The sequence below is a fragment of the Micromys minutus genome, assembly GCF_963924665.1.
Source record: "Micromys minutus genome assembly, chromosome: 2".
In the NCBI taxonomy this organism is placed as follows: Eukaryota; Metazoa; Chordata; class Mammalia; order Rodentia; family Muridae; genus Micromys; species Micromys minutus.
Window position 1 is genome coordinate 86,498,343 of NC_137971.1, and position 26,090 is coordinate 86,524,432.

Consider the following 26,090-nt stretch of genomic DNA (forward strand, 5'->3'; position numbering starts at 1 on the left):
TGGATGTGGGACAGGCCTTAGGACAGCTGGCCACAGCTGTGGTTCTGCAAGACAGATGTGCATCAGCCAGATGTCAGCTGTGCATCTCAGTGAGGGAGCCTGGGTCAGCCCTGAGCAGAAAGTGCTGCTGAGAAAGTGAGTGTGGATATGTTTCCTAAATTAGGGACACTTGAGTCATCTGTACCCTGCTCGGGGCTCGCTCAGGTCTCTGTAGCTCTGGGCAACCTAGATCCTATTTGCCCAACACACTACCTGCCTGCTTTAGTATCTGCACCTACTCTCTTCCCATGCTTCCAACACCAACATTTCTGGGTAAGTCGGCAAGCAATCAGATGAACTCAGTGAAGGACTAAAACATGGGCACCTTGTAATTGCACTGAGGACCTTTGCCAGCCCCAAATAATGTCCCTCTTCTCCACTGCAGTCCCAGTGGCCTCCCTGTTAACAGCTGCTAGACTTTTACTGTTTTTTTTTTTTTTTTTCAATTTAAAATTAATTAGGACTGAAGAGGCGACTCAGCAGCAGTCAAGAGCACTCGTTGCCCTGGTAGAGGATCCAGGTTCCCAGCACCCACAGGGAGGGTGGGTCACAGTCAGTTCCGTGGATCCTACTCCCTCTTCTGACCTCCATGAGCACCAGGTGCACACACGGTGCACACATATAAATGCAGGTGAAATACCATATAAAATAATTCTTAAAATAATTTTGTGTATGTGTGAGGGCATGCATGCCACTTGTGTATGTGGAAGTCAGATGGTGGCAGCAGAGGGGGTGGCCTTTGGTATGTGGGACTCTGCACTGTTGGCCCCCCTCCTCCATCAGAAAACCATTTGTGTACTCAGTTCATTTGCTCGCAATGGCCAGTCTACTCCATTTTTGGTTTTCCTATATGACAATGCTTTCTGGTGTGAAACAAAAACTATCATGTTCTGTGAACTGGAAAGTGTCCCACCGCCACCACCACCACTACCACCCCACCACCACCACACCCCTTCTACCAGACCTTGTCCAAAACCAGCAAGAGCTTTTTTTCCCTGAACCCTTGCTATCCTGGGTTCTTGAAGTGATGTTCCTAGTTCAAATATCCTGGTCTAGGAGTGTGAAATGGTCTCTAAAGTGCCCCTCTCTCTGAGCAGGTGCACACCTGCAGCTCTGTAACCTGGGGAGACTCTCTGAACTTTCAAGGTGACCCTCAAATTGCCTGTCGTGCAGCTACTGTTTTTTCTAGGCCCTCTACCGGGTTCATCAGCAAACAAGCTGGGGCAGCTTTTCTATGTTGGCAGGTCTGAAGGACCTAGTTCATAATAGTCAGTTCTGAGTGTCCTGTCACTTGATAGTCAAGCATGTCATCAAAAGGAGAGCCTTTCATGTGGCAGGAGCTCTTTCTCAAAAATCTCTGCTGCAGATGGTCCAGCTTCACTCTGGAGCCCAGGGGTCTTGCCTAGCAACTCTCTGGTGTTTACAGAGAGAGAGGTCCATATTGTGTTTCTCACATTTGCTGATAGTTCCAGCACATAGGGCCTCTTACATCTTAAGAGCCCAGTGCCAGACCATTACCCAGCCATCTGTGCCGCCTGGAGAGGTTTCACTGCAAGCTGGTAGCTTTCACTGTTACCAGAGAGCTTCCATGAGTACAACGTGTCCTCCAGAATCCAAGGAGGGCTGCCTTTCTAAAGGGTTCAATTTATCTTTTGCTTCTTTTTTTCCTTCATTTATTTTGGTGCTGAGGATTGAACGCAGGGTTTTAGTGCTTGTTCTGCCATAGTTTTGCCTTTTACTATGGCTTTTACTTTGAAAGAGATGTCCAGGCATAGGGTGAGTGACCACTGAATGCTTTAAACTGTTCTTACCTATTTAAGTGGCAGAAGAGAGGTTTGGACACATTTGGCATGCATTTGACTTAGCACCAGAGCTGCGTTAACTCTCTTGGCTTCAGCTATCATCCAGAGAGGTCGTGGCCATTCGGATGGCAGAACACTACAATTCCTCATAATGATTACATGATGTGGTTGTGCAGAAAAGGCAAGCAGTAGCCAGTACCCAGTTTCTAGAGCCGTACGCTGTGCTTGAGAATGTGGATAGTAAACCCCGTGAAGATGAGGAGGAGCTACATTTTCCTCTGAGAGCCTGAGAAGCCACAGAGGATTCCCAGGAGAAGAGTGACGTGCTCAGGTTCACATTCTGAGGGAAGAAGCATCCTGCATCGTGGTCAAAGTAGTCAAAGAGGATGCATGTCTTTGATGACTGGGGTGGTGGGGTAGTGGAGGGAGAATGGATTCCACAGTTGCTTAGAGGCAGAGGTTTGTGGGGTGAGCCAATGAGTCCTCTGCTGGTCTACTATCAAGCTGTTTGGAACTTTGGCTCTCATCAAGTAGAAGGTTCGGGGCTGGCTGACTCCAGGGACATCCCAGGAACTAAGGTCATGTTCTTCCCTTTCACTGACCTGAAAGTGAAGCTGCCAGTTCCTGAAGTTCCCTTCCGGGTGGAGTAAGCAGGCCTTGAACACATCCTCCTGGTCCTCTGTGGTCCCAAGGATCTCAGTTTCCTGAAGGCTTATTATAGGGTCTGACCTTTAACTCAAGCCACATAGGCTGACAATTGCAGCAGCCTGGAAACTTCAGTATTAACTCGCCCGAACCTGGCACAGAGCTCAAGCCGGATCCCTAGGCTGCTGCTCCAGCCATACAACATGACCCTTGACCAAACTCTCCTCCTTTCTTCCAGCCTTTCTTCCTGATCCATCCTCTGTCCCCAGGAAGTGGTGATATCTTCCTACCCTTCAGGCCCTCTGGCCAGGCAGCTTTTTACTCTTATCGAGGATGTCGAGTAGAGCCTAAGCCATAGACTGCACCAGGGCCAGGCCTTCTAGTGAGCTGTTAGAGGCTGGGGAAAGTGCTCGCGACACAAGCATGAAGACCTGATTTCAGATTCCCAGAACACACTTAGGCTGGATGTGGTGATGTGCTTGCCTGTAATCCGGACATGATATGGGATGAAAACAAGTGAATCCCCGGAAGTTTGTGAGCCAGCTAGCCTGGCACAGGCTGTGTTGAGCAAGAGACATTCTCAAACTGGTGGTTTGAATGAGAACGGTCTCCATAGGCTCATATGTTTAAAAGCATGGTCCTGGGTGGAACTGTTTGGGAAAAATTAGGTGTGGCCTGTTGTCGATGGGGGCAGGCTTTGAGGCTTCACATGTAAGTTCTCAACTCCTGCTCCATCAGCGTGCCTGCCCACCTGCCTGCCTGCTGCTGCCATGTTTTCCACCATGATGACCATGGACTAACCCTCTAAAACCATAGGTAAGCCCCCAGCAAAATACTTCCTTCTATAAGTTTCCTTGTACATGGTGTCTCTTCGTAGCAATAGAACAGAATCTAAGACACAAACCAAACAGAAGGCAGGAACCTACACTGGAGCAGGTCCTCTGGCCCCGTACATACACTTACATATGAACACATGGCATTAAAAACAAACAAACAAACAAAAATGTTAAAATAAGATCCCCTACAAGACTAAAACCCACCCTTCTCTGAAGCCCGAGACTGTGTGGGTTTCTACAACGTTGTTAGCAAAGAGCCCTCAGAAGGTTAAGTGACAACCACTACTCTGCTTTGTTCACTGACGACCATACTAAGGACTGGTTTGCCACCATCAGTGAACCTTTTTTATTTACTAATGCTGATGGACTCCAAGAACCGGCATTGATCTGAGAACTGTGTCGGCAAAGCCTTAGCTGACTGCGAAACCCACACAGCCAGCCTGGCCATCCTCCATTTCCTTTTCTGTACAAAATAAGCAAAGGCCAAAAGACAAAAGGAACTAACCATTAAATGGTCTGTTGTCATTTAGGGTTCCTATTGCTATGAGGAAACACTGTGACCAAAGCAACTTGAGGAGAAAAGGGTTTATTTTGCTCAGAGTTTTATATCATAGTTTGTCACCAAAACAGCGAGGACAGGAACTCACACAGGGCCGGAACCTGGAGGCAGGATCTGATGCAGAAGCCACGGGGGAAGGCTGCTTACTGGCTTGCTCCTCCTGGCTTGCTCAGCCTGCTTTCTTATAGAACCCAAGACTACCAACTGAAGGGTGGTCTCACCCACATTGTCTGCCCACATTTACATTAATGACTAAGAAAATGCCCTACAAGCTTGCCTACAGCCAGATATTAATGGAGGCATTTTCTTAATTGAAGGTCTATTCTCTTAGATGACTTCAGCTTTAGTTGACATAAAACTAGCCATCACAGTTTCCAAATATAAGCATTATATATATTAGGTAAGAAAATTAAATAAGGGGTTGGAGAGATGGCTAAGTAGTTAAAAACCCTTATATTGTCTTCCAGACAAGCCAGGTTGAATTCTCAATACCTATATTGCAATTCTGAACCATCTGAAACTCCAGTTCAGGCTGGTTTTTTTTTTTTTTTTTTTTTTTTTTTTTTTTTTTCTGGCTTCTGCAGACACCAAGCACATACGTGGTTCACAGATATAGACACAGGAAAATATCCATTTATATAAAGTTTTGAAAAAGTCTTTAAAATCTAAGGAAGAGAAAAAGGCACCTAAATAGGAAAGAATTAAGCATATCTATTTGCAGATCATGTGATTTGATGTTGGTAGTTTTGGTTTTTCTGAGATTGGATCCCATGGAACTTGGCCAGGACTCACATGAGCTGACATTACAGATGTGCATGAGAGAGATTTCAGATGTGTACTACCTGCACAGCTGAAGAAACAGCTCCAAGGTTAAAAGCACTTAACTGCATTTCCAGAGGACCTGATTGGTTCCCAGCACCCACACTAAACAGCTCACAACTACCCATCACTCTAGTTCTAAGGAATATAACGCCCTCTTCTGGCCTCTGTGGGTACTACATGCACATGGTATACATGGAAACACAGACATAATAATTCCAAACAGGTGTGTATCACCACAGCCAGCTTTATGATGTTATCTTCTATGCAGAAAATGCCAAATGAGCCACTAAAAACTATTATCAGGACTAGTATAATAGAGGTAAGTAAGTGTTAAGATAAGAGGGGTATGTATTATGGACGTGTGGTGAGGTATGGGGTAAGAGGGAGGCCTCTTGCAGATCCATGTTGAACATCCCTTCCCCCTGAGGGACCAGCCATAGGACGGCATAGTACAGAACAGAGTTTATTCAGGGCATGGGGAGGGGAGTCAAGAGGGTAGAAGGGGCAGAGAGAGAGAAGAAGAGAAGAGGGGTAGAGGAGTAGAGGCCGGCTATGAGCACATAGAGAGAGAGGGGGGAAGGGCATGGGGAGGGGGGACAAAGAGGTAAGAGCAATAGGGCAAGAGCAAGAAAGTAAGAGAAGAGAGCAAGAGAGGAGAGAGCAAGAGAGAGAGGAGGGGGCAAGCGGCCCCCTTTTATAGTGCCAGGTAACTGGAGCGGGGTATACCTGACTGTTGCCAGGTAACTGTGGGGTGGAGTTTCCAGAATCCTAACAGTAAGGTTTCAAGATTAGTATACAAAATAAGTTATAGTTTTACACATATAGCAATGACACACTGCATATTAAGTTTCATTTACAACAACAGCAAAAAGAATAAAATGCTTAGGGAAGCTCAAAAAAACAAGTACATAATGCATACTCTGAAAACCACAAAAGATCATTGAGAGACAGAAGACCTTGGTAAATAGATAGCCCGTGCTCTAGAGTGGGAAGACAGTATTGGTAAGATGGCAGTATTACCCAGCTATAGGGTCAAGGAAGTCTCCATTACAATCTCACCTATGGGCCAGCAGATGGCTCAGTAGGCAAATGCATTCTGTGTGCAAGCCCGATGAGCTGAGTCTGATCCCAGAACCCACATTAAAAACTGGACGTGGAGGTGCATCTGTAACTCCAGCACTCCTACAGTGAGACGGAGTGGAGACAGAGGACTCGCCCAGTGAGGCTGAAATACACAGCACAGTAGGGACAAGGTGGAGGGTCCTGAGAGGTGGCCTTTGATTTTGATGTGCATGTCATTACGCCAGCATAGGCATGCGATCTCTCAAACAGTCCAATCAGACTTCATTGTATACAGAACAAGCCAATCTAAAAACTCGTGTGGACATCAAGGGAATGCAGGTTAGCCAAGGCAAACCTACAAAAGGATAAAGTTGAAATACTTGTGTTTCCTCATCCTCAATCAAGCTTCTATTGGCATAAGGGTAGACATCGATCTGTGGAATAAAACTGAGTCCAATTCATTAGTTGTCATAGTAATGATCAATCAATTTTTGGCAGGGTACCAAGAATGTATAATGGGGGTGGGGAATAAAGTTGCTGACAATGGGTGCCAGGACAATTGGTTACTTATCGACATGCAAAAGAGTAAAGTTGGATCCTAGCTCACAGCACATGTAAATAGCAACTCAAGATGGGTCGAAGATCTACATGTAATAGCCAGGGCTATAAAACTCTGAAGAAAAATGTCATAAAAATTTGTGACTTTAGATTAGGCAATAGTTTTTTAGCTGTGGTATCCAAAACACAAGCAAAAAAATTTTTTTTTTTCAAATTTTAAAATTCATGCTTAAAGGATCATTGTTAAGTAAAAGGACAACTCACAGAACAGAAGAAAATATTTATAAATCATATATCTGACATAGGACCAATATCCACAATATATAAAGAGCTACAACTTAGTAAGAAGACAACCCAGTATAAAAATGGGTAAAGAGGGCCTGGGGAGATAAATACTTATTGCTTTTGCAGAAAACCCAGGTCCAATTTATACCTTCTATATGGCATTTCACACCCATCTGTAACTCTAGTTCCAGGGGACCCGATGGCCTGTAGTCACAACTACTGGGGAAGCAGAGGCAGAATTGCTTAAGTCTAGGAGTTTGAGGGCAGCTAACTGGGACTGTTGTTGCTCTGTGGTAGAACATGTACTTAGTGCCCTCAAGGCCCTGGGTTTGAGCATTCGCACCCCTTTTGCCCCTTCCAAAGAAAAAAGAAACCGGAGCAACAAAGAAAGATAATAGTAAGCCAACGTTCCTTACAAAGTGTTTCATGCAAGGATGCAGAGAAACAGGAGTCCTCAGGATACACCAGAGCCACCACCTACAGGTTAAACATTAAGCATTAGTAAATGCCCCTGCAGTTCTATTCCCGGGTATCCATTCAGGAGAAATGAAAATGTACGTTAACACAAAAGGCTGGATATGAAGGTTTATAGCAGATTGTTTCAAAGGTGGGAACAGTCCAAAGATCTACCAACTGAGGAAGGGTTAACTGATAGTTAGCACACACTGCTATGTTAAAACACACAGCAGTTACACTCATCGCGAAGTGGACGGTACTTACCTGTAGAAGGAACGTGAGCAGTGTGACTGCATTAATCTGAAATGTCCAGAATAGACACACCTGCAGGGTCTGAAAGTAAGAGCTCTCTGGGGATGAGAATGAACAGAGAAAAACAACTGTGGGCACGGGGTTTCTCTGGGGGACAGTGAAAATGTTCTAAAGTCAGTCTTGACAGTTGGCACAACTCTGTAAATATACTAAGACTGTTTGTTGAGTTGCAGCCTAAGTTGGTGAATTCTATGGTGTGTAAAGTATATCTCCATAAAGCTGTTATTTGTTGATTTTGTTTGAGTCAGGAGCTAGAGACACGGCTCAGTGGTAGAGCACACGTTTAGCATGTGTGGAGCCTGGCTCTGATCTTCAACGCTGCGAAAAGCCAACAATTCCCAAACCCAGTTTTACAGCCCAAAGTTTAGTTCCTCCCCTTTAAGTAGGGTGCCATTTTGAGAGGGGTCCTCAAGATACAGGACAATCTGTACTGAACCCCACAAATTTCAGAACAAATTGGGATGAGCTGGACCCCTTCCTCCAGGGGACACTCCTTTAGGACGGACCCAGCAGCTGCCTGACCCGAGGCAGGTGCAGAGACTGTCCTGTTCCCAGGCCTGCTCTGGGGGAGACTCGGAGTAGTGGAGACATTCTCCCTCAGGCAGTAAGACAAGCCTGACAATTAAAACAGATCAGGCCAGAAACAAAACCTCATAGAGAATGTTCTGTCTTGCTTCCACTTGTCTCCACAGTGACGTTGTCACACAACAATAACAACTAATGTCCCATGCAGAGAGGACGCCTGCTCACTAAATATATCCATGTACCTCCCCACAGATATTTTCCAGCATTCTCAAAGCTAGCCAGGCTCCTGTGATCAGTCCTGGTCCACCACAAGCAGTCAGAGAGCTCTGGTGTGGTCCTCCCTCTAACAGACTTCAGCTCAGCTTCCCAGCTACCAGCCCGTTTGATCTGCAGGACCACCACCATGTCAAAGGCAGCACAGTGATCAGGACCCTTATCCCAAAGCTCGGAGTCACTCCCGGTGGTTCTACAACCCTCTTACACCCTCTTTGCAGCAGAGAGCAGCTGGAGAGTTGGCTGTCCTCCAGTCTAAGGTAACTCGTCTCTTGCCAACACCCAGAAGCTATGGCCTAAGAACTGCCATTGTCCAGGCTCCCAGCTGTGACAGCGAGAACATTGCCAAGGCCAGAGTAGCTGGAGGGTTAAGAATCTATGGACTATCCCAGGAAAGCCTGGAAGTGCCCTTGAACCACAGCTGCTGGCAGTGTGAGATCATATGGGTCTGGGTGCTTTCCTATACTTTAGTACAAGAACAAGATACTCCCCAGTATGGTGTCTGCTGAGAGCATACTTCATGTTCAAAGATGAGTCAGATGAGTCATGTCTTTACATAATCAAGAAAGGAAGCAAGCTCTCTTGAAGTCAAAAAGATGATTATCCCATTTATGAAGGTGCTGCCTTCATGGCCTCATCTGATATTTATGTCTTAGTTACTTGTCTATTGCTGTAATAAGATACCAGGACCAGGGAAACTTATAGAAGAAAAAGTTTATTGGGGCTTACAGTTTCAGTGGGTTGGAGTCCATGACCATTCTAGCAGGGAGCATGGTAGTAGGCAGGCAGGCAGGCAGGCAGGCAGGCAGGCAGGTATGGCACTGGAGCAGTAGCTGAGATTTTACATCTTAATCTGCAACTTCAAAGTCCACACTACCTCCAACAAGGCCACACCTCCCAAGTCTTCCTGAACAGTTCTACCTACTGGGGACCAAACATTCAAATACATGTGCCTATGGGGCTGTTCTCAACCACTACAGTTGGTTACTCCTAAAAGATACCTCCTACACTATCACATTAGGGAGTAGGTTTTTAACATATAAACTTGGGTGGGAAATGAGTAATTAATTCACAATAAAATACAAGTCTGGGAACAAGGGAGGTGGCTCATCCAGTAGATCAGTGGTTCTCAAACTTCCTGGTGCTACAACCCTTTAATATGTTTCTTATGTTGTAGTGACCATAAATTTATTTCTGTTGCTACTTTATAACTGTATTTTGCTATTGTTATGAATCATAATGTAAATTTCTGATATGCAGGATATCTGATATGCACCCCCTGTGAAAGAGTCATTTGACTGTACCAAAAGGGTCAAGACTATAGGTTGAGAACTTTCTGAGCTTGATGACCTGAATTCAACCCTCAGATCCCACAGTGAAAGGAGAGAGCCAAGTTCCCGGTCATTGTCCTCCACTGGTGGCACACGCATGGCCACATCATCATCAAGACTGGTAGGTAACCCTCCTTTTCGTCCATATTGGTTCAGGATCAGATGGGGTTCCTTTATCTAGCTGTCAGGAGAGAGAGATACTGAGGGGTTCATCAGCCCCAGGGGGCTACTCAGGAGAGAATAGTTCTTACATCATTTGTGGCTCTTAAAGCACGAGTTACTTTTTTGCATGCTGGGGCTCAAACTTGAGGTGTCCCTCATGTATACAAGCATTTAACCATCAAGGTACACCCCAGCCCTCTCCCCTTTCACAGTGTTTCCTTATTCCCCAGCCAGTCCCAAACTTCTTCAGCTGTTTACATTTCTATGAGGAGTAGGTGGCAAGTCTCAAAGCTAGTTAGGAAGGACAACAAAAAGGAAGAAAGCAAGGGATGTTGAGGAGCTGGCAAGGATCAGGAAAACTATGCTGTGTGCTTCCTCCCCCCCTTCCTCTCCCTCCTCCTCCCCCTCTGTCTCAGGTAGGTATTGAATACAAACTCCTTGATTGCTCTGTTGATAAGTGGAAATAGCAATGGTGGTGATGATGATGATGATAGTGATGGTGATGATGGTGATTGTTCTGTCGATTTTGTTGTCAATTTGAGACAAGCTCAGGTCATTTGGGAAAAGGGAACCTCAACTGAGAAAATGCCCCCATCAGAATAGCTGCAGGCAGGTCTATGGAACATGTTCTTAATGATTAATGTGAGAGGGCGCAGCCCTGTGTGGGCAGTGCTACCTCTGAACTGGTGATCCTGGGTTGTACGAGAAAGCAAACTGAACTAGGCATGAGAGCAATCCGCTAAGCAGTTTTCCTCCATGGCCTCTGCTTTAGTTCCTGCCTCCAAGTTCCTATCTTGAGCTCCTGCTTTGGCTTCCTTTATGATGGACCATAGCTATAACTTGAAATAAATCTTCTACCCAGGTTGCTTTGGGTCGTGGTGTTTATCATAGCAAACCAGGACAATGACGGAGCACCAACCCATAAGCACTGATTCAAGTATTTTACACTTGCTTTTTACAACTCAAATTTCTGTTTTGTAGGCAGGAAAACTAAGACCTGGTGATAAGTGAACAGACTTGCCACACTGCTGAGGAATGAGTATACTAGTGAGTGAAGGGCTTCTTAGGGAGGGAAGGCCTCCAGGGACTGTGAGTCCCAACATCCATGACAGTGTAATACTTATTTCTTGGCACGGACAAAAATTGAACGTCTGGGCAAGACAGAAGAAAGGACCTATTCTTGCTCTGGGCCTGAGCAAGAAAGAACAAGGTGTCCTGGGTAGCTGGGTCCTATATTAATTGTCCTGGCCACCTGTCCCTTTGAAGTTCTTTTCTTTGACTACCCAGGTTAGACACAGCCCATGGAATACTGGGCCTTTGGTGGTCTGTATACCCAAAGCTACCCTAGTGATGTTTCTCTTAACCTGCGGGAGCAGAGGGTTATCGAGAACCATAGTGTTGAACACTTAAAGGGCATATTCTAAGATTGCAGCTTTTGATTCATGGAAGACATTGTGAGAAGGCAAGAAGGCATGGGGTGAGTATCGAATACGACCAATAGGAAAAGGGGGAGGACACAGGGACCTTATAAAATATCCAAACAGCACATGTTTGGTGGACCCCAAAAGGATAAAGTGGTTGGTTGGCTACATTCTCTCTCCGTGAGGCATGGTCTTTCCTCTTTCTGTGACATTCACTTTTGTTTTGTTTATCCTGGTGCTGGGAATGGAGCTCAGGTCCTTTATAAGACCAGGAGGAGCTCTTTTGTGTTCGTTTTTCAGATTTGGTTTTCTCTGTGTGACCTCGAACTCACTCTAGATCAGACTGCCCCCAAACTCACAGAGATCCACCTGCTTCTGTCTCCAGACTGTTGGGATTAAAGACGTGCGCCACCGATGCCCAGTAGCCAGTGGGAATGCTTAATTGCTGAGCCATCTCTCCAGTCCCTCAAAGGTTTTTCCACAATCATTTGGGGATGGTAAGATTTTCCTTTTGGGGAAAAGGAAGTTCCAATAGGGAGGTCACCTACTGTGGTAGTTCAGTGGCAGGTGAAGATGCAGCTGTCACAGGGAGGTTCCTCGGAGCTGGAGTTAGGGCCCTGAGAGCAGGTTTGAAGAAGATTGTCCAGTAAGACGGTTTCCAAAGCAGCTGCTGCCAGGACGTGTACAGAGGTGCTCCTGCTGACTTGAAGCTGGCTACAGTGCCACGCAGAGCTGTGGCCTCTCAGTAGCACCTCAGATAAGATTTTCTTTGGGGAGGGGATGAAGGAAAGGGGGCAGCATTCCATATGTGGGTTAAGTGAGGACAGAGAGAACAGCTGCGGAGAGTGGGAAGCCAGAGCGACACAGGAAGAGGAAGGAGAAGCAAACTTGACCGTGAACCAGGAAACTTACCGCAAGGCGGGGGAGGGCCTTGGATTGTGCACATGTACAGGATGAATACTTGCCAGAGAAAGGACGATCTGGAAGTCTGGGGTGGGGGCGGTGAGGACGCAAAGACAGCAGATAAATGAGCTGCAGGTGTGCAGAAAGGGAGACAGAAACCACGCCCACCACTAAGACAGCAACTCGAATAGCTGCAAACACTTTAGCACACATCTTCTGCATATATTTTTTTTCTCCTTTCCCTCTATCCACCCCATGACTTGAATTCCTGATCCTCCTGCCTCCACCTCTCAAGTGCTAGGATTACAGATATACAGCAGTGTGCCTAGTTTATGTGGTGCTGGGATCAAACCCAGAGCTGTGTGCAGGTGGGCAGCTCTAGCCTCACCACATTTTCCCTATGTAAACACAGCTTTCCTACCCCCCCATACGTGGGGAGGGAGGAGCAGAAGTGCGGGGGGGGGGGGCTCACACTTTCCTTCCCCAAAGAGAATTGTTTCCCTGCGCTCTCTGGGCCAAAAGGAACCGGCAACTTTAATTCAATACCACAGCCTGTGCATGGAGCAATAATTCACCAGGACAGTGTCTTCCCCCATTAATCCTGGCCTCCCATTGTCACTAGATCTTAGGGAACAAGTCTTAACTTTAGCTCAGCCTGGCCCAAGATGATCTGTGCACTTTCAGTTCTCTGAACCTTTCAATTATCCTACTTCCCACTTCTGTTACTTCTTCTTAAAAAAAAGATTTGTTTGTTTATTTTATGTATATAACTACACTGTAGCTGTCATCAGACACACACCAGATCTCATTACAGATGGTTGTGAGCCACCGTGTGGTTGCTGAGACTTGAACTCAGGACCTCTGGGAGAGCAGTCAGAGCTTTTAACCTCTGAGCCACCTCTCCAGCCCTGCCATGGTGTTTTGCCACAGCAACAGAAGGATAACTAGTACAGGTTCACTCTGTAACCCACACCAGTGTTGAACTCATAGAAATTCTCCTGCTCCAGCCTTTTGATCACTCCATGACAGGCTTGAGCTACCAGGCCTGGTTCTCCATGTGTGGGTTTTGTCTATTGTACATTCAGTGGTATGAAGGAGTTCAGCTATGGCCTGATCTAGTTTGATTCTGTTCCTCTGAGATACTGAAGGCTTCCTCTCTGTAGAGACTTTGTCCTCAGGTTATCTTCCTTCATGGTAGCGAGATGGAATCAGCGCTCACATCCGGCTTAAGTGAGAGGGCTTTATGTCTGCAGAACGGCTCACGACCAGGATTGTCCAAGGCTGTCAGGGTTAGTGCTTAGGTAAGTGCAGGGGTGCATTTCTGCAGTGCAGAGCCTGAGAGGCAAAACCAACATCTCCAGGTTTCCTTGCACCTTGGTGTCTGGGTGTGGCTTCCTCCTGACTGGTAAAAGGAGGAGGTGAGGCAAGCTGAGCTGTTTCCCAGTTGCTTTGCCCCTGTGTGTCCCTCCAAGCAGGGGTGCTGATGAGCTGCTGATGTAGAGAAGGTGCTGCTGGGACAACAGCTTTCAAGTCTTGAAAGGTTCAGGGCTTTTTTTGTTTTGTTTTGTTTTTTGTTGTTTTTTTTCTTTCTTCCCAATTTTTATTTTGTTTTGAGAGTCTATGAAGCCCTAGCTGGCATGGAACATCGTGTGCAGACCAGGCTAGCCTCTAACTTAGAGACCTACCTGCTTCTGCCTCCCTATTGGGATTAAAGGGGTGTGTGGATTTAGGCCACACACACCTGGCCAAAAATGCCTGAGGGTACATGACTGGCAAGTGCAAGCGGAATAGCATTAGGATGCAGGGGATGCTGGGTGAGTTCTTGACGTTTTTCCACCAGCTGCAGATGCGGAAGCAGCTTCTCTGCTGGCTCCAGTTCTGTACCTTTAGGATTTCTCCCTGGAAGGCCAGCCTAGCGCTCCATCCTTCAGCTCTGCCCATTGGTACTCAATCCTCTCTGTCACTCCCTGTCTGGGATCTGGTCAGAGCTGGTTGTCTCTCCAAGCCCCAAGATTCCTACTTACACTGTGCCATAGAGAGATTAGTAAATCAGCTCTTCCCAACAAGCAGGGGCAAGTGCCTGTTCTGCACACTGTGGATGGAGGAATGAGGAGATGCGGTGCACACTGGGCTGGCCTTCTGTGGGCCCTGGTTTCACTGGAGTCAAAATCCTGTTTACATGGGATTTTATGCCGAAGCCTGTGTCTGTCTCAGCCCCAGCTTGCTGCAACCTTGTGAAACAAGGATACTCATCCTCAGGCTACATCTGGGGAAACTGAGTCTCAGAGAGGTAAAGTAGCTTACCCAAGATGCCCTGCCAAGATGTCCCAGATAATAAGTGGCAGGGTTGGGGTGAACATCCAGGTCTGTCTGCATCCACAGCATTTGCATTTAAAATGTCTTCTCGATTTAACTATGAAGGTTATGCATATTCATTAGGGAAGTGATGATATGAATTATGAAGGTGATGTATATTCATTAGGAGAGTGTTGATAACACACCTTGTTGTCATGGATGCAAGATGGAAGCAGAACCCATCTTTTTTTTTTTTTTTTCCTCATTTCTCATTTGACTTTCACATGGAGAGGGGAGTCATTAACAAAACTGCACTAGTAAGCCAGACTGTGTGGCCAGGCCTTTGATCCCATTACTCGAGAGGCAGAGATCTCTGAGTTCAAGGCCAGCCTAGTCTACAGAGAAAATTCTAGGACAACCAAGGCTGTTACAGAGAAACTCTGTATTGAAACCCCCTCCCCCTTCCCCATAAAACAAACAAACAAACAAACAAAATCAACTAATCAACAAAACTTCACTAGCCTGTGGATCTTTATTGGGAAAAGTCATTTTCCACTCATTTTTACTGAGGATCTGGGTGATCCCTAGAGGGTGACCACCACTGTGGAGACGGGTCTCCTCGAGCGATTGCAGAAAGCCATGAGGAACCACCATGGAGGAAACCTCTCCTCAGGAGCGTCTTAGGAAGACCTACTGCAGCTCCACAGAAGGACTGGGATGCCACAGGCTAGGAGCTGGTCCGAATTGCCATCAGAGTGACCGGTGAAGTCAGTGTCCTGGTGTTGGTAGCTCAGGATGCCTTATAGGACCTCAGAGAACTGTCTGGTACCAACTATGCAAGGTCCTCAGTGCATAGAAACCCCTGCAGCTTTTCTTCATGCCCTTCTGATAGACATGTTCAGAGACAGCTCCAGATACCTCATGGTTCTTTTGCCCTCTGAAGATGACGTCGTGGCTCAGCTGCTTTCCACTCCTGCAGACGGTCCTAGTTTCCCAGTAAGACCTAAGTAGAGGGTTGGAGGCTTTCCAGGCTCCTGTTTCCTATCCCTTCATTAGGGCCTGGCTATGTCTCAGACTTCAATCAGAGGTGCTGTGCCTCCAGTTTGTCTCCTGGACAGCCTCTTACTCCACAGGAACCAGCAAAGTCTGAATGTGGAAGGGGTTTCTGGAAGTCTCTCAGTCATGTGGAATCTGCGGTGTAAGGGGCCTCTGGAAATCTGTTGGCAATTTTAAAGAGATTTATTAATTTTGAAGTGTGTGAGTGCATATATGCATGTGCTTTAGAACCCGGAGCTGGATGATTGTGAGCTGGGATCATGTGTGATGGGAAACAAGCTCTGGGCTACAAAGAGCAGTAATCACTCTTTTTTAAATTAATTTATTTATTATATGTAAGCACACTGCAGCTATCTTCAGACACACCAGAAAAGGGCATCAGATTTCATTACAGATGGTTGTGAGCCACCATGTGGTTGCTGGGATTTGAACTCAGGACCTCTGGAAGAGCAGTCAATGCTCTTAATCACTGAGCCATCTCTTCAGCCCCAGTATTCACTTTTAATTAACCCTTTAGACACCTCTCCAGCCCTTAAACCAGTTAGCTTCCCACACTCTCCTACCTTTGTCTCTAACTGGTTTGTATCAGCAGTTGTTGACGCTGACCCTGAACTTCCTGCCTCTGCTTCTGAGTGGTGTGATTATGGACAAACTCCACCACACTCTGGACCTGCAGTTCTGGGGATCAAATCCAGGGCTTCTTGCCTGCTAGACAAACACTCTATCACCTGAGCCACGTCCCCGGACACAGGGGCAACTTTCCCAACACATATCTGTATATAGTTATGAAGAAAGGCCCCGATGCTTCTCACACACATGCTCAGTTTCTGAAAGAAGAAATGAGAATTCTGTTTTATCTTCCTTTGAACACTTAGATAAAACAATTGACCAAGTGGCTTTCCATTCACCTATTAACAAATGAAAGGCACTGCGGCAACCTGTAATGAAATCGTACCACAGACTGGGAGATAATTGCAGAGAATCGTAGCTCACAAAGTTTCTTGTTATCTTATTAATTGGTTCCAGGCAGAATTAAAAAAAGATTGCACCACTTCTGTACCAATCTTATGAGATGATTTTTATCACATAAAATAACACTGACCAGGAAGGAGAAGAGCAAGAGAGCAAGGGGAGCAGGGGAGGGGAGGGGAGAAGAAGGGGAGGGGAGGAGGATGGGAGAGGGAGGGGGATGGGAGAGGGAGAGGAGGAGAGAGGGAAGGGAAGGGGAGAGGAAGGGGGAGGGGAGAGGGAGGAGAGGAGAGAGGGAAGGGGAGGGGAGAGGAAGGGGGAGGGGAGAGGAAGGGGGAGGGGAGAGGAAGGGGGAGGGGAGAGGAAGGGGGAGGGGAGATGGAGGGGATTGGGAGGGGAAAGGAAGGGGAGAGGGAGGGGGAGGGGAGAGGGAGGGGGAGGGGAGAGGGAGGAGAGGGGAGAGAGAGAGGAAGAGAGAGAATATTGATGCTTAGTATTTTCCCATAGGATATAGGCAATATTTACTAATGTTTCCCCAAGAACTTAAAAGGTTTTACCCATTGCTTGTTCAGCCTTAATTGTTCCAGGAGGATAAGTCGCCATGACTGTGTCAATAACTCTAAGGCTGCAGGAGAAAGTCAGTGTGGTCCTCTGTGGCTGCTCACTGGGTTGCCGCCAAGACATTTGACCTGAGTTCAGTTCCAGAAGAAGAGGAAGAAGAGCTGATCCTCTTGCCTCTACAAGTGGCACCAACCCCCAACACAAAATAAATAATGTTTGAAAGGAAAAGAAGAGCACCTTGGTTCTCAGCAGGGGCCCGGAGTGGGGGCTGCACTCCATTTGAAGTTCAGGGCTTATGGGATAAAAGCCACCACCAGTTCTGGCCACCCCGCCCTGCCTCTTTGTATTTTATTTTACCTTTTGGTGAACCTCAGGAACAGGGGATACAAGTTTACTTACAAACATATGGGAGAGCCCAAAACTGCTGCATTGCCACATCACAGATAGGACCCTCTTTTTCCACTAACCTCCCTCCCCTCGGTAACAGCCTCCCTCACAGCCCACTTGCCTTCCTAGAGTCTTCATGCATATTCATGCAAGTGAGTATGAATACAGGTTCTTGGACCACCTCCTCCTGTTTGTAAAAGGGAACAAAATGCACACACCGTTCTGTGTCTTTTCCATTTACGGACACTCGAGCACTCTATATCAGAGCACGGAGGTTTCCCCTTCCGTTTGTACAGCTGTACAATGTTCTATGTTTTTAATGTTCGTTTTTCTTTATTTATTTTAGCACATGTGTGCTGCAGTATGTGCACCACAGTGCACATCTGGAGGTCAGAGGACAACTTGTGGGAGTTGGTTCCCTCTTTCCATTCTGATGTGTCTGAACTCAGACCATCAGACTTGGTTACAAGTGCCCTTAGCAGCTGAGCCTCTTCACCGGCCAAATGCTCTGTTTCATGGGAGTCATACCATTTTATGTTTTGTCCAGAAAATGATCTGTGTTGGCCATATTTTTGGGGGGTTTGAATAAGAGTTTATTAAGCATACAGCAAGCCAACGTAAAAAATAAATAAATAGCAAGAGATAGGTAGGAAAACAATCCAATTGGGTAATCAAAACATTCAGCAGAAATCAGTTGAGGAAGTGATGGTTTACAGCATCTGGTACTTAAGACGTCCAGCAAATCCAGGGAGGTTGAGGCAGTCATCTGGAGTCTGGATTAAGATTCTCCTCCTAGGCTGAGCTTTCAGCAGGAGTTGCAGGTGCTTTTATATCACGGGATAAACTACTGAAACTTCTGCCGAAGATGGTTCGCCTTCTACAGACTCTCAACGGTACAGTGTTTCTACCCTGTGGCTGTTGGCCTCTTCCTCTCCTCATCCTAAGATAAAGGGCCTTAGAGGACACTAGGACACCCTGTCTCAGGGTGGGGGTGTGGTGGGGGTGACCAGGGAAGGGAGACAGGATGGATGGGATGAGAATAATGTCCCACCTAGCTTCCCTGTGCTCAAACACCTCATGACAATTACTAACGCAGTGTGTACCTGGCAAGTTAACAGTCAAAGCTAAGCAGGGCTGGGGCTTATCTGGACACACAAGACCCTGGGGTCAGTCTCTAGGATAAGCGACACATAAATGCATGGTGAATTAAGTCATGGGGGTCTGTCATCTTTGTGACGTTGAGAAATTGTATCTCAGAACATGTCCTATTTGGGTTGTACTTTAGAAAGCTCATTCATACAGGTCTTGACTATTCCCTTTTTTTAAAACATGTATTTATTTTATGTATGTGAGCACACTGTTGCTGTCTTCAGACACACCTGAAGAGGTGGATCCCATTACAGATGGTTGTGAGCCACCATATGGTTGCTGGGACTTGAACTCAGGACCTCTGGAAGAGCAGTCTGTGCTCTTAACCACTGAGCCATCTCTCTCCAGGCCTTGACTATTACTTTTTACTATTATGTTTTTTTTTTTTTTTTTTTTTTTTTTAATCTGTGAAGAGGCTTCTATAGTTTTCCCATGAAGACTACTTAGGCACATTTTATAATATCAAACCATCTTTGCACTCTGAAATATACTACACTTAGTATGATACTGAATTCCTTTTAGTTTAGTTTAGTTTTGTTTTCTGAGACAGGATTTCTCTGTGTGGTCTTGGCTGTCCTGGAACTCTCTCTGTAGACCAAGCTGGCCTCGAACTCACAGAAATCTGCTTCTGCCTCCTGGGTGTTGTTTTGATTTTTGAAGCAGGATTTCCTAATTTCCAAATTTGCCTAGGCCTCAAACTCACTATATAGCCAGAGTCAGGGGCGTCCTTGAATTCCCGCTCCTCCTGCCCCTCCTCCCAAGGGCTGTGATTATAGAAATAACAGCAGCACATTTGGGTTGATGCCGGATTCTGATCGCCTTCTCTTATTTATTTTCTTTCTTTTATTTTTTTATGATAGGGTCTTAGTTATTCATAGGGTCTATCCTAGAACTTGCTGTGTAGACAAGGCTGGCCTTGAATTCACAGAGATATGTCTACCTGGGATTAAAGGCAAGTGCCACCAAGCCCAGATGGTTTCTTTTTGTGTGTTTGTTTTTTTTTTAAGATTTATTATTTTTATCGTATGTGTGTGTGTATGACTGAGCATATGCTTGCAAGTGACACAGGAAGCCAGAAGAAGGTGCCAGATTCTCTGGAACTGGAGTGACAGATGGTTGTGAACCGCCTGGTGTGGGTGTTGGGAACTGAATCTGGGTTCTCTACAAGAACATGATGTGCTTGTAGCCACTGAGCCACTTCTCCAGCATCTAGTAATGGAGACAATTCAGAAGCCACTTCTGAATTTTCTATTAAGGACTTTTAGCTAATGGCCACCAGGGACATTGGTACAGTATCGCTGAATTTTGGTATAACATTGGAAGAATTTGGGGGCTCCTCCAGCACTGCTCTGATGTGCTGCAGAAAAGCTTGTTAGCCTCCCCATTAAAGCCCCAGCGGTTTCTTTTTTAGTGGGTCCTGAGCTTTCTCTATTTCTTCCACACTCCTCTCCAGACCTCTCTTGCTATTTCGAAACCTTGGCTTTTTCCTCCTGTTTAATGATAACCTATGTTTTTCTCCACTCCCCATTGGTATTGTATCTATGGCTTTCTTAATAGGAGGCCAATAAAAGTGCTTATATCTTACTTTGGGGGGGCTGTATTTGCTCTTACAATAATCCTGTACTGAACGTCTGTCATGTTCCTGACCCAGCTGTGCTTGAGGGATACAGAATAAACCAGTTAACATCAGCCTTTATGGGTTTCAGAGCCAAGCTGGGAGGACAGCCAGGGACTCTGACACTTATGGCTGTGTGGGAGGCAGAGGTACCTAAGTCAACTAGGAAGGTGGTTTACAGGTGATTCTAGAGCTAGGGGTGGTGGCTTATCCCTGTGAACCTCAGCACTCAGGAGTTGGAAGCAAGAAGAGGAGGCATTCATTCATTCTCAACTACACAGGAGTTTGAGGGCAATCTGGGCTACCTAAAACACACGTACGCACAGTCATCTCATAAAAGCTCCTCAGGATATACTTGTTTAAGAATGTGTTCTGGGGAGTCAGACGGAAAGATTCCACATTTGGTGTTATACCCTCTTCTGGCCATCTTGAAACTGCTAATCATTTCATTTTCAACAACTGAGGGTTTTATTTTAAGTAGGGCTTCATTATATAACCCAGACTGGTTTCAAAGCCACAGTCCTCCGGCCATGGCTCCTGGAGCACTAGGATTACAGGTGGGCACCGTGACATTTGGCCAGATGTGTGTTTTGTCAGTGAGGTCTGGTGGGATAATAGTGCATAAAACGGGCACTTGAGATACCTGGACCACCAAGCTGTCACTATGGCCTCAAGATTTTTTTTGCCTGGTGCTTGCACATGCCTTGAGGCTTTGTGCTCTTGGGCCCATGCTGTGTGGACTATCAGCTGTACCACAGAGGAAAGAGAATCTGAATGGGGGAAGCGTGGAACCTTCCCTGGGCTGTCTGCACCGACATCAACTCTCTGGTCTGAGCACGGAGACAGCAGCTCATGGGCTCTCTGACAAGAAATGTTTCTAACAACTTATTACAAAGCAAAGAAAACTCATGGGCCTTCAGATAGAGCAAAATTCAGGGAATTGGAGTTCCCTGAGGAGTTTAGAATCGGTGGTGTATGCACCTACCACAGCCTCGTAAAGTAAGCGTTTGCACACGTAGAAACCAAGGATAGATAAGAAGCGATACGTCACTAACTGTCAGCTCGTGGAACTTCTGGAGATCATTAAGCGGATGAAACGGCGTGTGGCATGAAGCCTGTAGAATGGAGACAAACCTGTGCTCTCTAGACACCAGAGGCTTCAACAGCTAGAACGCCAAATTACTTCAAAAGAAAAGGGAACCAAGAAATCAAATAACTTGGGCTGGAGAGATGACTCAGAGGTTAAGAGCACTGACTGCTGCTCTTCCAGAGGTCCTGAGTTCAATTCCCAGCAACCACATGGTGGCTCACAACCATCTGTAATGGGGATATGATGACCTCTTCTGGTGTGTCTGAAGACAGCAACAGTGTACTTGTTATATATAATAAATGGATCTTAAAAAAAAAAAAGAAATCAGACAACTTAATAAACAGACAGACAGTCCTAAAGATATGAAAGACAGGACCCACAGCAAACAGGAAAACATGACTGGAGGAGGAAAGTGAGTTCTCTTGAATAGTTTAGATCAGAGGTAATTACAGGCAGATGAGGAAGATGGTTGGATGCTATGTTGGCCTGCAGCTAAGGGACACTTCAGCCTGCTGACTAATGTTATGGAATTAAGGAATAAGTGGACTTTCCAGAAAGAGGAGGTAAGAAGAGGATCCCAAGAAGACAGTAGGGAAGGACTTCTCAGCCGGGTGGCTGGGAGGCCAGGAGTCTGGTGTTTTGACAGGCTAGGAGGCCAGGGAAAGATGGGTTCTGAAACGGCGTAGTGAGTGATGCCAACTCTAGGCTAGTTATAGGAGGACACTTATGCTGTCTCTCCAGATTGGCAAGAATCCTAGACATTGCCTGGGCCACCTGCCTCTTCAGGCCTGATCATGGCCTGCAGCCTGTAGGAGGAGAGATGACTGGGGAAATCTCAGTTCAGACTCCGTGACTGTGGGAACCTCAGCTAAACAACAGAGGGCAGAAAGCATCCAGTGCAGCCACCCTGGTCACTTCAGACACTGACTGTGGTGACATTTAACGCCCACCCCCCCTTTTCCCCTATGGAAATTCGAAGTCATAAACCATATTGATTTTAATTTCAAGTGTCAGAAAGGTTGCCCGGGAGTCTGGGAGCTGACAAACTAAAAACAGATTTGCATGGAAACCAGAACAAACAAAACAGGATTCAGAAGAGTTTTTGACATCTGAGACAGTTGTGATTCCCCCCCCCCCCAACCATAACAACAGCAACAAAATGGCCTTTTCAAGCAAAAATTGGGAGGCCTTATCGTTATAGGTTTGCATTCCGGCTGATACATAAACTTGGAGTAACGGAGCAGGGGGACAAGCAGCAACTGTCCTCTTTACCAGGCATGCGGGTGCGGGAAGAGGCTACTTTAGAGTTTAATGGGCGGCTTTATGTATTTATCTGCTTTGACTGGAGTCAAAGAGCGCTGTGCGGGCCGCACAATGGGAAGTTTTGAGTTGGGTTTTAGAAGAAATAACTTTGATTGTTTCAAAAGCAATGAAGCCTGATGCACCCAGGAGAAAAGAAGGCATTAATTTATGGCTACCATTAAAGACACCCCCGACAAAGGCCCGAGGGGACCGTTTCACTAAGTGAAGATTTACAAACGTGTTAAAACAAAACAAAACAAAACAAAAAACCACCCTTCAAACTAGAAATAGCCCTCTCTCTCAGCACCAGATACAAAAGGAGTGGGAGGGAGGAGTCAGAGACAGAGCAAGGGGTGGAACCTGACTGCATTTTACTAGAGAGGAAAGGTTAAAGGGAAAGCTCCGTAAACTTCTCAGACTCCATCCACAGCAGACTACATAACCGACCCCCCCCCCAGACAGGCTCAGCCTCCGCCCTGGGCAGACACAGGCGGGGTGGCAGACAGATGCTCAGAGAGCTGAGGTGGAAACCGTAGCTGGTAGCCAGACCCCCAAGATCCGTGTGCTCTTGTGTATGTGAATATACACTTGCACATGTACAGTATATGAAGCCATATGTCTACACACACATGAAGATGTGTGTAAATATTCACAGGAGGAAATGGAATGAGAACCATTCAGAGAAACCCAGATACAAGCATTCACAACTCTGTGTATGGCCTTCTGTTTCTTCCGTTAAGGGGTCCACAGAGCATTTGTTCTAGAATGACGCAGACTGTAGTGGCCCTGGCCACCTGAGCTGGAAAAGATGGAAAGGGGTGGCTTTGGGGAATAGGTGCTGACCATTGCCACATATGGCCACAGCTCACCACATCTGATTTCTAAGTAAGTTCCTATGGGTCATAGATGCTACCTATGCCCAGGACAAAGTTGGGAGCTCTACTCCCTGAGGTGGTTTCCACCCTGAACCACTGGACCATTTTTTTCTTTTACTTCCTTGCTGTTAAGATACACTTAACTAGATTGCAATGGGAAACTACTCTCTGCAGTGATTTTGAACCCAGCTTTCTTGCTCGCTCTCTGTTTCTCTTTCCTTCTCTCTCTCTCACTCTGTCTCTCTCTTTGTTTCTGTCTGTCTCTCTCTCTCTCTCTCTCTCTCTCTCTGTGAGAGAGACAGAGACAGAGAGACACAGAGAGACAGAGACTCAGAGACACAGTGAGAGTATGTGTTCTCACAGTCTCAAGGAGCTACTTAGGAGCTAAGGTATCTGCGAGGCCTGGCTAGTGCCAGACTCAAGCAGCAAAATGTGTGATGCCCTGGGCAAAGCAGCTGGGGTCACTCAGATAGCCTTGTCCTGAGTTCTGACAGGGTATATGTTATTGGAGGGGTGCTCGGCCTGGGGTCCAGTGTCCCATTGTGTGGTGACTAAGAGAGACACTCTCTGGGCGCCCTGTGACTACTTGAGTTTGGAAGGACCGGGTCAAGTTGGAGGGCGCTCGGCCCAGGGGAGCGGAGACTCCGCGAGCGAGCGAGGGCGAGCGCAGGGCTCTGCTGACAGCCGCTCAGGCCACGGCGGCCGCGCCCCCTCCGCCCCGGGCCGGGGAGGGGCCAGACGGGCGGGGCGGCCCTGAGGACCGTGTGAAAATGAGGCCGGGGCTCGGGGGCGGGCGGGGCCGGGGGTGTCTGCGAGCGCAGAGGCCGGGAGCCCGCACACGCCTCCCCGCGCCGCTGCTGCCGCCGCCGGCTCTCCGCCGCTCCGCGCGCTGCGGCTGCCATGGGGGTCGCGGGCTGCGGTCGGCCTCGGGAGGCCCGGGCGCTGCTGCTGCTGCTGCTACTGCTGCCGCTGCGGTCACTGCTGGCCGCTGCGGTCCCTCGGGACCAGGGTCGCACCAACCGGCCACCAGAGGGTGAGTGCAGCGGGGAGTACCTGGCAGGATGCAGGGCTGGGACTCCTGAGTCCCCTTGAGTGGTCTCCCCATCCAGAGAGCTTTCACCCTCTGGAGGCAGTCAGAGGCTCCTGCTCCGGGCTGTTGACCTTTCCTGCCCTGGTACCTATCAATTTTTTCAGGGTCTCTGAGAGTGCCTGCTATCCAGATTGTTGCTAGCTGTCGCTGGATGGAACTGAGATCTGGGGTCCAGGTCCTTCTTGTGTAGATGAGCTCGTGGCAATTTGGTCCCCCTTTTCCCCTTTGGGGCTGATAAATTCTGCCAGCTTCAGGATGAATGCGGAGACTTCTGTGGGCACGGAACTGTTACGGTACCAAGACCTAGAATGTCCCTAAGCCTCCGGATCTGATCAGCCACGCATTAGAACTCTGTACAGTCTGCTTTGACTGGACTTAGACTTCTTTCAAAACTCGTTCGTTTTCATCTTCATACCCAGGAGTGGTATCGACCCTGGAAGTGCTTTGGCTATGGTGGATTTGCAGTTGAGAGAACTGGCAAGGTTGGGGCTGGGGCCTCCGGGACACCATTCCTACATCTGAGGGCTCAGGATGCTGTTCGCTTGAGACCAGGGAAACTTTCACCTGCACATCCCAGACTCAGAAGGCCGAGAGACAGCTGTCTTGGCGGTCTTATGGAACTTTCTAGCCGACTCTACTCTATGTCTCTCCCCCTTAGCAGGCAGTCTACCATATTCTTACATGCCAGGTATGGTGCTGGCTTGGCATCAGAGAGCTGGTTCAGTTGTTAGTGCACCGTGGAGAGACAGGTGAGAGTAGACAGGGACAACCCTGCATACTCTGTGCTCTGAGTGAGCTAAATACGTGGGAGCCTGTGGTGGGAACATCTACCTGACATCAGCGGATCATGGCTCACTTCCAAGAGAAGGCACATCTGAACAAAGTCTTTGAGGCAGTAAGGGTGGCCTTCTTACTTGGGTGATTCCACTTGGAACAGCGCGTCTGGAAATGGGCCTGGGCATGGTGTACTTTATCCCAGGGTGTCCTAGGAGTACAGGGGGGTTGGAGGAGTAGAGCGGGGTGGATTGTGGGAGGTGGAGAGCGAGCCAGATCACTCACAGCTTGGATAGCGTACCAGGTGCTTGCTGTGTTCTTTTGCAGACTTGGATGAGTGTGCCCAAGGGCTAGATGACTGCCACGCTGATGCGTTGTGTCAGAACACACCCACTTCCTACAAGTGCTCTTGCAAGCCTGGCTACCAAGGGGAAGGCAGGCAGTGTGAGAGTGAGTGACTTGGGCAGAGGGTAGATGGGCAGCCGGAAGTGGTCAACTCCTTAGCTTTTGTGGCATGTGGTGTCTAAATGACCACTCCTACCTTGAATCCTGTCACCTGCTCTTTGAAATGATTTTCAGATCCTCAAAGGGGTGGGACATTAGGTCCTTTCCCCTGAACGATTGCAGTTTTCTCTGCCTCCAAAAGGCCCTTTTGTGTGGCTCCTGGAAAAGGAAATGCAATGCTTTGCTATCTTTTGATTCCATTCATCAGGAGAGCCAGACAAAGCTTCAAGGACCCTGCCTCCCCGAGACTGAGGTCTGGAGTCCTGCTTTCTACAGTCTCTGGAGGATCCATGCTGTCTGTGGTTTTGGGGACTGATACTGGGACCTGCTAGGCTTTAGAATTTTACCCAGGCACTGCCTTATTTTTGTGGCAGATTCGGTCTGGAAAGATAAATGCAGAGGGAGATTTCAGTTCTTTGGTGCTGCAGACCG

At 47.3% G+C, this 26,090-nt stretch overlaps 1 protein-coding gene across 4 annotated transcripts in view; it reads left to right on the forward strand.

Moving 5' to 3' along the window:
- Positions 1–24,190: 24,190 nt before the first annotated feature.
- SCUBE2 (signal peptide, CUB domain and EGF like domain containing 2) overlaps positions 24,191–26,090 on the forward strand; it is a gene marked incomplete at its 5' end in the record, with an annotated part of 63,645 nt that continues 61,745 nt past the window's right edge. For all 4 annotated transcript variants that reach the window (XM_080913124.1, XM_080913126.1, XM_080913125.1 and 1 more), the window contains 2 exons: positions 24,191–24,323; positions 25,482–25,604. In XM_080913124.1, coding sequence (XP_080769250.1) covers positions 24,191–24,323; positions 25,482–25,604 — 256 coding nt within the window. The remainder of the gene's footprint in view (positions 24,324–25,481; positions 25,605–26,090) is intronic.